This window comes from Lygodium microphyllum, chromosome 11 (assembly GCF_053477565.2).
Source record: "Lygodium microphyllum isolate KBCC chromosome 11, Lygodium_microphyllum_v1.1.10, whole genome shotgun sequence".
Classification (NCBI taxonomy): Eukaryota; Viridiplantae; Streptophyta; class Polypodiopsida; order Schizaeales; family Lygodiaceae; genus Lygodium; species Lygodium microphyllum.
Window position 1 is genome coordinate 116,852,103 of NC_141145.1, and position 14,931 is coordinate 116,867,033.

At 43.3% G+C, this 14,931-nt stretch overlaps 1 protein-coding gene across 1 annotated transcript in view; it reads right to left on the reverse strand.

Annotated features, from left to right (window-relative positions):
- Positions 1-278: 278 nt before the first annotated feature.
- The window catches only part of LOC148029271 (phosphatidylinositolglycan-like protein), a 36,146-nt gene continuing 21,493 nt past the window's right edge, over positions 279-14,931 (reverse strand). The window contains exons 3-5 of the mRNA XM_087688038.1: positions 2,648-2,702; positions 773-911; positions 279-676 (exon numbers count right to left, since the gene is read on the reverse strand). Of these exons, the coding sequence (XP_087544164.1) occupies positions 608-676; positions 773-911; positions 2,648-2,702 (263 nt within the window). The 3' untranslated portion in view covers positions 279-607. The remainder of the gene's footprint in view (positions 677-772; positions 912-2,647; positions 2,703-14,931) is intronic.

Genomic DNA, 14,931 nt, shown 5'->3' on the forward strand with positions numbered 1-14,931 from the left:
TCGATTGTTTAAGTCAACTATACCATTTTCCTTTTCTTCCTTTTATTTTTGATTTAAGCATTTATCTGTGAGGGACCTTGAATATTCAGTCCTCAAATTTAAGAGCATGCTTGTACTCGAATTTAATCGATGGTGATAATACTCCTGAAACGTGCAAGCTAGTTTTAAGGAGGATTTAATGTTTTCTGCTCAGACTACATTGTTGTGCATGCACATGCGTGCAGCACAAAATGCACTTTATCTGCTATATTAGAATAGCTTAGGCTCATGAATCCCCATTTAAAAATTCTCTGGACCCAAATGCTTATGCCATCAACTCTGATGGACTGAACGAGTTGTTGTCATAAAGGGACTGCCTCAACAGAAAGCCTAACATTACTTCATTAAAGAGAACTGATGTAGGATCATGGACAAGATTCCTGTGATTAAAAGTTTGAACCCTAACTCATGACCTCTTTTAACTCCAAGAGGCAGGCTCAATAGCACCCCCTTCTGATTGACCATAATCTGTAGTTGGCTGGCTGGCTGTGAAATGTGGATGTGGTAAATGAAAAATGTGTAATTCCATGATATATAAGATTGAACATGACAAGAATAGCTAGTCCAGCTATTTTCCAACTGCTTCACATAGTGCTCTCCAAATTGGTACAAGCGTTCTCAGAGGTGGTCGCAGCTCCTGCAGAATTGAGGATCATGAATCGAAAGACGTGAGTTTGTGAGCACAAATTGACATGATAACAAGTTTCAGTAAACCGGATCCACAGGTTCTTACCCGAAACGCCAGCACAAGATTTGTGTCATCTTGCAACAATAGTGCAAGATAATAATAGCATGAAGTTGGTGTTACTGCCTCATTGATCACTGCAGCTACAATTCTCTTTAGAGGCACGAACCGACGTTGCACTTTCCCACTACATACACAGAACATAAGGGCACTCCAGAAGTTGATTGCCAACAATGCACTATAATGTGTACTAAGAGAGCATCTTATTCATTTCTGCAGATTGACAAAGAAAGCTACAAAAGTTGGATTCTCAAGAACGTTGCTCACTTGAATCCTATTCCACATGTCATTATTGATGACTTCTTAATAGACAATGGTAGGTTGGTGTCAGATAGGGGTGACAAGGAATGGCCTCCAAAACCTCCTGTGGAAGAAGATCAAACTATCAGACAGAGGGAAAACCTGCAGGCTGAATTCTTGTATTGCCTAGCAGGAGCTGCACGAGTGGCAGGTGCACATATGGGAGGGTCAAGCATATAAATTCAACCATATAACAAAGTATGAAAAAAGGAAGAATAATTGTATTGCCTAGCAGGAGCTGCACGAGTGGCAGGTGCACATATGGGAGGGTCAAGAATATAAATTCAACCATAACAAAGTATGAAAAAAGGAAGAATAATTGTATCGCTCCACGTTTCACATGTGAATTGATAATAGTTCAACAATGAGATGAGACCTGAAATTTCTAGCAACTAAATCAATTGAGGCATGAAGGGACTAAAGTCAAGCTTACTACTCTGACACTCAAAGAGAAGAATATGGAACTAGCCAAGCTCCAAGCTAGAAAAGTAGGAAAGAGAACAACATATAGAGAAGGTAGAGCAATCAGTGGAGAGCATAAACTAGGAAGACCAAAAAAATTTGTGAGTGTATGTCCTTGGCTGCAAGCACATTATGATATCATGTTTGCCTATATCATGGTTTACATAGTGCCTTTAGCCGTACCTAAATCAGAATGTATTAACCTTGTGCACTGTGCTATTTGTCCCATAGACATTTAAGAGGATGTTCATAAGCCATAAAAATATGCAAAGCACCCTGCATGGCGCCAAACAATACCCATGTGACTGCATGAAGATCTGTATTATCATCTCCCAGCACAAAGGACATTTTTCAGGAAACTTGTCTCAATAGTGACACTATCAAAGGCATGCTCAGATCTCTTCATCAGAATCTAGGCTGGATAATTTAGGATAGTAGGAGAGCCAACAGCTCTTTGTTTCAAAAAGAAAGCTTCTATTTTTATTACCTTATCCAAGAATATACCATGTCTCAGTTGGCCTCATCATTTACTTTTGCCATCCCTCCCTCCTCTCTTTTTTTTTTCCTGTTAGTGATTCAGTGGCTACCCTAGGGGCCTAGTGGTAAGCAAGTTAGCTATCAACCCACAAATCCACATTCAAACTTTTCCTTTTTATTCTTATTACTAAATGACTGTACGGATGTAGAAATGGAAGTCAAGACGTCCTGGTAAGTCCAATCTACCAACTGAGCTACACCAGTTTTGTCTCTCTCTCTCTCTCTCTCTCTCTCTCTCTCTCTCTCTCTCAATGTGTCTGTGTAAAACATTGCCAAAATTAAAGAATAATCAAATGGATGGCCAGCATGCAAAAGCCATATTCACCACCACTGAGAAAAACAAAACCCAAAAGAAGTCGAAAGAATGACAGCAGGAAAGAGAAAACTTGCTGAATCTGTTGGAGGATCATAATATTCTGCACTATCACAAACAAGTAATGATGAAGTCATGCGAATAATTGATTAATTAATCTCTCTCTCTCTCTCTCTCTCTCTCTCTCTCTCTCTCTCTCTCTCTCTCTCTCTATAATAGACGTGCACTAACAAAGAAAGAGGTACACTAACCTATAATAGAAAGTCTCCAGCTGAACTCCAAACGTTGGCATCACCACCACAGCCTCTGTTAAGAACCAGAAAACTTGAGAGAGGGCCAGCAAAATATTAATCAGACTAAGATATAGTTCAGAGTACATTTATAATAGTTCTGTAAAACATCCCAGGCAAAAGCTCACCGTGTCAGCTTTAGCATGGTTAAAACTTCTCGGTTGAAGAGATAGAATTAGTTAGAAGGCAAATGATCATCAAAAAAACCAAAAACCTGTGGTTAATATAATTAACATTACGCCAAATGTTGCAGCAAGAGATAAATGAGTATCCTCACTAGACAAATAAAGATCTTGCAAGAGCATCATGACTATCTCAGCTGCGTCTTCTTTAGGTTATGCAATCTTGACTGAGCTCCTTCCCTGTCCACGTTGTATGTTGCACCAACACCCAGCTGGTCACCATGCCTTCCTCCTCAGCCTGCACCTTTTTAGTGATTTTTCCCCATGTGCAAGCACACCTTACATGTGTCTATATGAATGTTAAAGGCATGAACACCTTTTACACCTCCCAGCATGAAATAAGGATCAAAAGGCTAGGTACACACCTTAGCCTATACAATCAGGCCTTAGTTGTTGTACTTTCATTATCACTTGCTATTGTCAGTTCATTCTTGCAATTTGTGTACTTGCGAGAGTTCTCTCTCTCTCTCTCTCTCTCTCTCTCTCTCTCTCTCTCTCTCCTTCATGGAGTTCCATCTGCCATAGCTTGTTGGTCACATACGCAACCTCCATACCCAACAGTGGTATCAAAGCAATCTCCAATGCTGCCACCTAAGCTGCCTTGACAGCTCAGCCTGTATGCCTTCTAACTGTTAGAGAGTCATTTCCTGGACAGCAGTGTGCAGCACAGGAGCCATGTCAGCAGCGCAGGATGCCACATCAGCAGGCAGTACGGACAGACCAGTCGGACAGGTGCCACATCAGCAGAGTCGGTCAGGGACAGCAGCAGTCGGACTGTTTTATGCAGCCGACCTGTTTTTTGGTCATTTTCATGGCATTTTTCCACTGCTATTTATAGCAATTTTAGTCCAGCACTTTGATCTTGGATCTTGAGATCTGACAGAGACAGCCTGCTGTAACTGACGGCACGCAGGCTGATGGAGATCGAGGTCCTCAAGGCAGAGACACACACAGATATTTTCTCTACACGTGTATATTTCTACACTCCTATACAGCATACTACACTGCAGATTTTCTGTGTTTCACTATCTCCTCTCTCTCTCTCCTCTCTCTGTTCACTGTCTCTGTGTCTTGGTCCTACGCTTCCGCATCGCTGCACTCTGACATGGTATCAGAGCGGTGAAATCGGACTGACTAATTGAAGAACCTATCTAAAGAGGAGATTTCAGCGCGACACAAGGCTGCCTTTTCAGCATTCGAAGGCGAGTGGGAGGGCTGCACATCAGAACAAGGCTGAAGTAAGTGTGGGTGTGCGGGAAAGGAGTCCAGCTGGTGAATTTGCTGCAGGTTATTCCTGTTCGAAGGGGAGGAAGGCTATGTTTTAGGCTTTCCATTGCAGATTTTACCTTTTCATCGCCTCCGGCGGCTGAAGAAGGTTCGAGCAGTAGAGAAAAGAGCCCTAGCAAGCTGCGTTTACACAATCAGAGGGGGCTGATTTTGCGTTTGTACAAGCATTGCAGGTAAACATGTCTACAAAGACTAATTTGGAGTTCTAGGCGCTCATGGAGAGGAAGGTGCCTGTCCTACCGGCTCTTCCATCAGATTAGAAGCTTGATGGTGACAATTACCGCATCTGGCAGGTGATGATGTTGGCCATTCTGGAGTCTTATTTGGCAGAACTTGTGATGGAGGAGATTAACAGGCCCTCGGTAAGAGATGAGTCCAAACTCTCTTCCAATGCTCGTGCAGAGTTGACCAAGACCCAGTCCCATTGGGACAAACTGAATGCCACGATTCGTTCTTTTCTTTTTTTGTCTTGTACTACAGCCGTGATAGCTCACATTGAGCACTTGATGGTGGCTCGAGAGATATGGTTGGAGCTCGATCAGATGTATAACCGGATGACCCTCATGAAGAGGGTTTCTTTGGAGGTGCAGATGCGGACCTTGTCCATAAATAAGTCTTCTTCGCTTTGGGAACACATCAACAAGCTTCAACAGCTTCACATGCAGGTTCAAAATGCAGGGAAGCCTATTTCCTCTGAAGACATGGCGATCACTTTATTGTCCCAGTTGCTACCACGATTCGATACCTTTTATTCCGCTCTTGTTGCATCAGGGCGGGAGTCGACTCTTCGATGGGAAGAGTTGATTCCTATGGTCTTGGACCAAGAGGAACAGTTGAAGGGACAGAATGCTTTCAAATCAAAGGCTTTGATTGGTCAAGCCTCTCAGAAGAAGGGGAAGGACCAAAAGAAGGAGGACAACAAATCCAAGAAGGACAAGGAGAAGGACTCGACTTGCCATATTGGTGGTAAGACCGGTCATTGGAAGAAGGATTGCCCCAACAAGGACAATAAGAACACCAAGAAGAAGGACCCGAAGGATTCTGGAGCGGTGGCTACACCCTCATCAGCTACTTTTGTACACTTAGCAGTCATTAAGGACTCTACACCGAAGACTTGTAATGCTGCGATGACAGCTCCCTAGGCTCGAGGTGGATCGTGGACAGTGGTGCCTCACGGCACATGACTCCTCCCATTGGTGTTGCCCATTTGCGACCTTTGCGAAGGCAGATTCTCATTGGAGACAGCTCTTCTGAATCTATTGCTGCGCAGGGTGAGATGCAGTTGATTCCAGATGGACGTGGTGGTACCTACACTTCCGAGATGTTCCATGTGCAAGGTTTAGGGTATCATTTGCTTTCAGTTCATAAGACACGTTCTCTTGGCCTCTTGATGGAGTTTGACATTGATGCTGTTCGAGTTCTTGCGTGGATCGAGAAAGGTTCTCTCTTCAAGGTATGAGGAGAACGGCATTTACAAATTGAAGTCTTCTACAGCTCTTACCTCTCTTCTTCTTACCTCTCACACACAGTCCAAGCTATGGCATGCTCAGTTTGGCCACCTGAACTATGAGTGCCTTCAGAAGGCATCGCGACGATTGTATGTCCGAGGTTTGTTGGAACATAGTAGTAAGTCAACAGCCATGTGTCTCCTACATTCATGGGAAAATGCATCGGGATGCGATTCCCAACAAAGCATCGCAGTGGTCTACTTCACCTATGGAGCTTGTATCTATGGATCTTTGTGGCCTAATGAGGACCGAGTCCCTGAAGGAAAGCTTGTACTTTATGTTGATCGTAGATGACTATAGCAGGATGACATAGGCATATTTCCTGACGTTGAAGTCAGAGGCTTTCTCTCACTTCAAGGATTGGCTTCTCTCTGAGAAGAACCGATTTGGCCGGCGACTGAAGACCTTGCGCTCAGACAAGGGTGGTGAATTTGTGTCTAATGAGTTTGCTCGTTTTTGTGCAGATAGGGGTATTCACCAGGAGTTTGCTAACACCAACACTCCTCAAGAGAATGGCATTTTGGAGCGGAAGAACGGAAGCGTGATCGAGATGACACGCACCATGATGGAGCATCGACAGACACATCAATTTCTGTGGGCCGAGGCAGTGGCTATCGCAGTTCACATCCTCAATCGATCACCCACTTCGGGCATTTTGGAGCGGAAGAACGGAAGCGTGATCGAGATGACACGCACCATGATGGAGCATCGACAGACACATCAATTTCTGCAGACCGAGGCAGTGGCTACCGCAGTTCACATCCTCAATCGATCTCCCACTTCGGCCGCTGACAGTATGACACCTTTTGAGGCTTACTTTGGGACTAAGCTCGATGTCTCTTATTTCAAGATCTTTGGGTGTGACGTCTATGTGCATATCCCGAAGACGTAACATGACAAGTTTGAGACACCTTCCCAACGACAGGTTTTTGTTGGCTACAACTCCCAATCCCAAGGTTATCATCTGTTTGATCCCGTCAAGCGGGATGTCTACACAAGTTTGAGACAAGTTTGAGACGTAACGTGACAAGTTTGAGACACCTTCCCAACGACAAGTTTTTGTTGGCTACAACTCCCAATCCCAAGGTTATCATCTGTTTGATCCCGTCAAGCGGGATGTCTACATGAGCCCAAATGTACGGTTCGTGGAAGTTCAGGCCGAGTGAGGAGCACCCCGTCCTTGGAGATCTAGGGGAGAGTTGGGCTCCCGAGACAGTTCCTTTGGAGCCAGAGCCTCTTGATGGAGATTCTTCTTCTGATTCAGAGTCTTCCCTTCCACCAACCACCCCCGTGGAGCTTCCACCGGTGGATGTACCCGAGTCTTCAACAGATGGAGAGCGAAGGGGAGAGATCCAGCCTCCTCCTCGTTGGGCTCGTGATACGCTTTGAGATTCAGGGATCGAGGGGGTCCTTGAGAAGTGGGAACCGCAGGATGGACCACAGAGGTCACGGAGGTCACGGAGGTCACGGAGGAACCAAGCACATTCTACGCAGCTTGTTTGCTCTAACTATTGTTTGATGACCCATGTTATGCAAGATCAAGAGCCCACTTCAGTGAAGGAGGCTTTGCAATCTCACCATTGGAGGAAAGCTATGGAAGCCGAGTTGGAGGCTATTGAGAGAAATGGCACTCGGTCTCTTGTGCCTCGTCCCTCTCACAAGAAGGTGATTGGCGTCAAGTGGGTCTTCAAGACCAAGTACCTTAGCGATGGTTCTTTGGACAAGCACAAGGCTTGCCTTGTTGCTAAAGGTTTTGCTCACCACCCAAGCATTGGCTTCCATGATACTTTTGCCCCTACTGCTCATATGGCGACTATTCGAGTTGTTCTTGCCTTGGTTGGCCATAGGAGATGCCCTGTCTATCAGTTGGATATAAAGTCAGCCTTTCTCAATGGTGACTTGCAAGAGGAGATCTATGTAGAGCAGCCTCTTGGCTTTGGATCCTCGAATGGGAAAGTTTACAGGTTGAAGAAGGCCTTATATAGCCTCAAGCAAGCTCCGCGTGCATGGAACGAGAAGATTAACTCGTTTCTTCAGTCAAAGTTGGGATATCGGCGCTCCAAGGCCAATCCGCAGCTTTATGTGCACACTTCCACGACTAGTCGTGTGTTGTTTGTGTTGTGTGTTGATGATTTTATTCTAACAAGGGATCATGTACAGAAGGTCCAAGAGACCAAGACAGCTTTACATCAAACATTCGAGATGATGGATTTGGGGCTTCTTCATTTCTTCTTGGGTCACGAGATTTATCAATCTCAGCATGGGATTTTCATCTCTCAGTAACGATACATTCAAGAGCTCTTGGTGACTGAGATGGAGACTTGTCGGACCATTTCTACTCCTATGGATCTGAACTGAAAAGCCACTTCACACTCAGATTCTCCCTTGACAGATGCTTCCTGCTACCATCAGTTGATTGGATCCTTGATTTGGCTACTCAACACTCGTGTTGATCTTTGTTTTGTTGTGGATCTTTTGGCGGGATTCATGAGTGAACACAAACAGATGCATTGGCAGGCTGCCCTGAGGATTCTTCGGTATTTGAGAGGGACCTCTGACTTAGGGATTTCTTATCCAACAGATATAGATACTTCAGATCTTATTCTTGCAAGTTGAAGCGACTCGGAATAGGCTGGCGATGTGGACCACTAGCGGTCTACTACAAGCTACTGTTTACCTTGGATACAAGTGTTATCTCTTGGAGTAGTAAGAAGCAGCCTACGATAGCCCTTTCTTCTACTGAGGCGGAGTATCGGGCCGCGTCTTCCACCACATGTGAGATTCTATGGCTTCCGAGATTGTTGGAGGAGCTTGGCTTCCCCCACACTCGTCCTACTCTTTTGCAATACGACAATGAGAGTTGCATTGCCTTGGTACGGAATCTTGTATTCCATACCCGGACAAAGCACATTGAGATCGAGTATCACTTCATTCAGGAGAAGCTTCTGGATGGGACCATTGATGTGCAGTGCTGCAAGACGGAGGATAATCTTGCAGATTTGTTCATGAAGGCGCTTCCCCAGACTCTTCTTCCGCAACATGCCAGATCCCTCAGTCTTCTGACCTGTCCAGGTTCTGAGAGGGGTTGTTAGAGAGTCATTTCCTGGACAGCAGTGTGCAACGCAAGAGCTATGTCATCAGCGCAGGATGCCACGTCAGCAAGCGTTATGGACAGACCAATCGGACAGGTGCCACGTGTCAGCATAGTCGGTCAGGGACAGCAAAATTTTGACTGTTTTCTGCGGCCCACCTATTTTTTGGTCATTTTCGTGGCATTTTTCCATTGCTATTTATAGAAGTTTTAGTTCAGCACTTTGAGCTTGGATCTTGAAATCTGACACAGACAGCCTGCTGTGACTGACGACACGCAGGCTGACGTAGATCGAGGTCCTCAAGGCAGAGACACACGTAAATATTTTCTCTGCACCCGTGTATATTTCTGCACTCCTATACAGCATACTACACTACGGGATTTTCTGTGTTTCACTGTCTCCTCCCTCTCTTCTCTCTGTGTTCACTCTCTCTCAGTCTTGGTCCTAGAGTTTAGAGTTACAAAGAGTGAACGCAGAGATAGATGTACTAGATTGTGATGGTACACGAAGAATGAAAGAATGTATTTATATGTTAGGGTACATTAAGGGTGTGTTTACACCCGTATGACTATATACACGGAGATGAAGGGACTTTACACCCAACAACCTCCTACTTAAAGGCCCGAAGTGGTACCTTTAAGCTAACCAACTCCCACTAAACGAAGGCAATGCTCATGCTGAGCCTTTGCAAGACACTTAGTGAGAACATTTGCAAGGTTATCTTGGGTTTTGACCTTAGTCAGTGTGACAAGACCATCATCCAAGACTTGTCCAATGAAGTAGTACCGAACATCTATGTGTTTGATACGTGCATGGAACATGCCATTCTTAGCCAGACATACTGCACTCTGGCTATCACAACCAAGCACTGGAGTACGTGAAGAAAGACCAAAATCCTTGACCAAACGGCCAAGCCAAATAGCTTCCTAAAAAGCTTCTATGGCTCAAATATATTCAGCTTCTGTAGTACTCAATGCCACAATTTTCTGCAATCTTGAACACCAAGAGATAGCCCCACCAACCAAAGTGAAAACATACCCACTGGTAGATTTCCCAGTGTCAAGATCTCCCGCCATGTCCGAATCACAAAATCCCTACAACTCTAGTATACCCTTTCCATAGCATATACGTTCTGTGTACCTTTCAAGTATCTGAAGATACATTTCACTGCTTCCCAATGTGGCTTGCCAAGGTTAGACATGAATCTACTAACAACTCCCACTGCATGAGCAATGTCAAGGCGAGTTGCAACCATGGCATACATCAAAGATCCACAAGCCGATGCATAAGGTATACCCTTCATGGCACTAGCAACTGCATCATCCTTAGGGCAATCAACTTTGCTAAGCTTTGTATGTGGCGGTAAAGGCACACCAAGAGGCTTAGCATCAGCCATATTAAACATGCCAAGTACTTTGCTGATGTACTTGTCCTGTGAGAGAAACAACAAACGTTGCCCTTTGTCTCTTTTAATGCGCATGCCCAAAATGTGTTCAGCTGCCCCTAAATCTTTCATGGAGAAGGCTGAACTCAGCTGCCTTTTAAAAGCATTCAAAGTACTATTATGTTGTCCTGCAATAAGCATGTCATCCATATATAAAACCAGCACAATAAGGCTTCCATCATCAACTTTTTCAGTATACAAGCAGCAATCTGCATGACTGTGTTTAAATCCATGGCTAAGCATAAAGGTATCAAATTTTTTGTACCATTGTCTAGGGGCTTGTTTCAGCCCATATAAGCTGCATTTCAGCTTACAAACCAAATGCTATTTTCCTGGAATAGCAAATCCTTCTGGCTGCTTCATGTACAGCTGCTCTTCATCCAAGTCACCATGAAGAAAAGCAGTCTTCCATCCATCTGATCCAACTGTAAATCCAAGAATGCAGTAAGAGCAAACAAAACACGGAGCGTAGTCATCTTCACCACTAGTGAAAATACCTCCTGGAAGTCTATGCCTTCCTTCTGTGTATAGCCCTTAGCAACCAGCTATACCTTGTATTTGGACTTCCCATCAATACATTTCACTTTGTAAACCCATTTATTAGGAATAGCTTTCCTATCCTTGGGCAAAGGTACAAGCTTCCACGTGTTATTTGCATATAGAGACTTCATCTCTTCTTGCATAGCAAGTTCCCACTTTTTCTTGTTCTGTATTATCAGGCAGTGGGCCTATATCCTGAGGAATGTGCACACCATCACCAAGTGGCTGATTTTCAGCATTTTCTTGCTGCTGTAATCTGTTTTCAGCATGTTCTTCTTGCTGTCCTATTTCATCCTATGCATCTACGTACTATCCATGATCTTCTGGCTATAGCACAATAGGTTGCTGCTCATTTTCAGCATCAAAAGGGACAAAACTTTCAACTAATGGCTGCTGAATGGCTGGCTGTTCATGCTAAAATTTGACCTTCTTCTTGTCAAGATCACCATATGTAGCATTTTTCAGCAACTTTGCCTCATTAAATACTACGTCTCAGCTGCGTACTATCTTCCTACCTTGAGGAAGCCAAACTCTATAACCCATCTCTCCCTCATCTCCATATCCCATGAAAATGCCCTTGATGGATTTCATGTCTAGTTTGGTTCTCTGTTCTACAGGTACATGCACAAAGGTATCACAACCAAAGACACCCAAATGGTCATATGAAGCAGGTTAGCCAGACCAAACCTCTTCACAAATGCCATTTTCCAATGCACGATTGGGAGAGCGATTGCATACATGAACTGCAGTTTTAAGAGTCTCTCCCCAAAACTGCTGTGAGAGATTAGCTGTGGACAGCATGCATTTGACTCTCTCACAAAGTGTGCCATTATATCTTTCAGCCACGCCATTTGATGCAGGATTATAAGGGGTTGTCAACTCTCTCTTAATGCCATGCATCTCACAAAACTTATTAAATTCATTTGAGACATACTCACCCCCATTATTTGTTCTTATGGCTTTCAACTTAAGCCCCTTCTGTGTGGTAACAAAAGCATGAAACTTTTTAAAAGCATCCAACATTTCCTTTTTGCTCTTAAGTACATACACCCATGACTTTCTACTCAAATCATCAATGAAAGTAACAAAGTACCGTGCACCCCCGTATGAATTAACAAGCATAGTGCACACATCAGAGTATACTAAGTCAAGAGCATTAGACTTTTTAACGACACTAGAGTAATAAGAAGACTTCACATGTTTTCCATATAAGCAATCATTACAAAATTCGAGAACATAGCCTTTTACATCAAATTTCCCTAAAGAGGAGAGAACCTGAAGGCCTTTTGGGCTCATATGACCAAGTCTTTTATGCCAAAGCTCCGTTTGTGAATGGACTTCAGCCACAGCCAAGAACTTGCTAGATAATGCTTTACAATGCAAGTAATATAAAGTCCCCCTTTTGCTGCCTTTAACAATCAGCAAAGAGCCCTTATGGACCTTCCAAGATCCACCACCAAAGGTAGTAAAATACCCTCTAGCATCAAGCTGCCCAACTGATAGTAGACTTTTCTTTATGCCAAGTACAAATCTAACATCCTGCAAAATCAGCTCTTGGCCATTTTCAAGGGCTAAGTGAATGGTGCCAACACCCTCTATCTCACATGCATAGTTAATACCCAAGTAAACCTTGCCTAGGCAACCTGCAGTGTATTCAGAAAATGACTCTAAAGAGGGGGTAACATGAAAAGAGGCACTGCTGTCCACTATCCATGATTATGATGGCCCATCATAAGCTGAAAGTAAATCATCGATTGCATCCTTTTTGGTGATGTGCATATCACCTCTGTTGATGCCATAACGTTTACATAAATGCATGAGGCTGCAACAAGTACCTCTTCAATGTCAAGGACCTCTTCAATAACCACACTAGATGCAACATTTGCCTTCGCAACTTCTTTTGAGGGAGAGTTGTCATCATCTTTCTTATCATCCTTCTTTTTCTTACCCTATTGTTTCTTTCTTTCTTGCTCTTTCTTGAAGTACCAGCAATCGGGCTTTTTATGCTCTTTACGCCCACACTGATAACATGTGACATCCTGGTGTTTGCCCTTGCTTTTGCTTCTGCTTTTGCATTTACTGGCTGCATTTCCCCTCTTTTCAAACTTGCCTCTTACATGGTAAGCTGAGCTTCTGATTTCTTCATTAAGGATTGAATCTCTAACACCATCAAAAGACAAAGCACGGTTGTTGCTTAGTGACACAACCAAAGATTCCCAGCTGTCAGGCAAAGTCATCAATAAGAAAATAGCTTTCAATTTATCATCGAAAACCGCCAAACCAGAGTCCTGCAAACTAACTCAAAACCCTTGTGAAAGTACTCAAATGCTCAGATGTTGGCTTAGTCATCCAACTCCATGTTCACAAGTTTACGCATAAGATGCACTTGATTCACAGGAGTTGTATTTTCATAAGTGTCCTTAAGCTTTTTCCATATAGCATAACCTGTATCAAGACACTTGATGTATGTAAGTACATCATCAGACACTCCCATCTTAATGTATGCAATGGCCTTCTTGTTAAGCCTAGCCCAATCCACATCTATCATAGCTGCAGGCTTAGTCTCCAAGAGAGCATCTTCACAGTCCTTGCGAAACAAAATGCCTTGCATCCTATCCTTCCACAAGTCAAAGCCAGTGCCATCAAACCTCTTGATTTCAAAGAGGGATTTAGTGTCACTGCTGCTAGAGCATTTGCAGCCATTTTTCAGCAATACACCAGAAATTTAATGCTGCAATTTATGACAGCAAAAATGAGCTGAATATTCAGCTGATTCAATCCAAATTTTCAGCAAATAATAGCAAGATTCAGTCCAAGCACATGTACAGCAGTAGAACGAATGACTTTCAGCAGTATAACTGCAATTTCAGTATACATTAAATGCATACATCACTGCCAGGTAACTCCCGCTTCAGCAATATCACCAAAAATACATCTGCAACAATCCCAGATCTGCAAATGATCACTAAGACTACTGAAACGCAGAGATAGGTGTACTAGATTGTGATGGTACACAAAGAATGAAAGAATGCATTTATATGTTAGGGTACAATAAGGGTATGTTCACATCTGTATGACTATATATACGGAGACAAAGGGGCTTTACACCCAACAAGAAGAAGTTGATGTACAATGGGATTCTCCCAATCCCTTTTGGTATTTCAACTCCCCTTGCTGTCCAAAATGACCTGCAAGTCTTCAATCTGATTTGCCCCTTGATTTGGGCAATTAATTGGCCTTTACCCGCTTTGATGGAGATGAAAAATGCCCCAAATTCATGGATTTGTTGGTCCCTCCACCTGAATTTGACTAAAAACAGCTTCAACCCTGTTGGATCCAAGTCTTGGAGCTTCCATTTTCTGGCACGCTTCCTGAGGCTACTGTTAAACCCTAATTTCTACTATAGATTAGGATTTACAACAGAGAAATCTGAAATTTCTCAACCTTTGGTGATCTCAATGTTGTAATCTTCGGAGCAAGGGTATAGAAAGGCTAGAAGATGAGAGAGAATTTTATGGAGAGAGAAAATTCACACTTCCTTCACAAAGAACTGAAGAAAATCTGTCATTTACTATTGCTACCCTGTCTCAACAGCTTGTATATGCAAAGTAACTAAAGAAAATCAATCATTTACTGTTGTTGCCCTGTCTCATCTTGTCACCTCCTGTTGATTGGTCTTCTCCTGCCCCTGGCTGCCTCAAAAGGTCCTCCAATGGCTGCAAATCAAACCAGCAACATCTCCTCCCTCTCTTTTGCAAACTGAATTACACTAAAATGCCTCTCTCCAACATCTAAAAGACGTTTTTCAATCTTGCATGGGCATTTTTGACACATGGCAACCTTTCCAAATGGTTTTTCCAACATTATCCATAATTAAATATTGATTTTTAATCTTTAAATACTGAAAATTAATCTAATAATTATTTCGGTGCCCTGAAAAATAATCTGATTGGCCAATAATTAAATTGACTAGGCAACTTCCATTTCCAAGTGTCTCTACACCATCTTTGACCATCAGATTGGCGTTATGTACCGTTGAACACCACTTCTCTAGTGTCACCAACTGACACTTATAGCCAAATGAGTGACCTGGGCCAACAACTGGCACCAAATACCACCAAGTACCTATGCGCCATAACTTATAGTAACTTTTTACCTTTGACATCCCATAATTTCATCAGGTCTTGGGCTC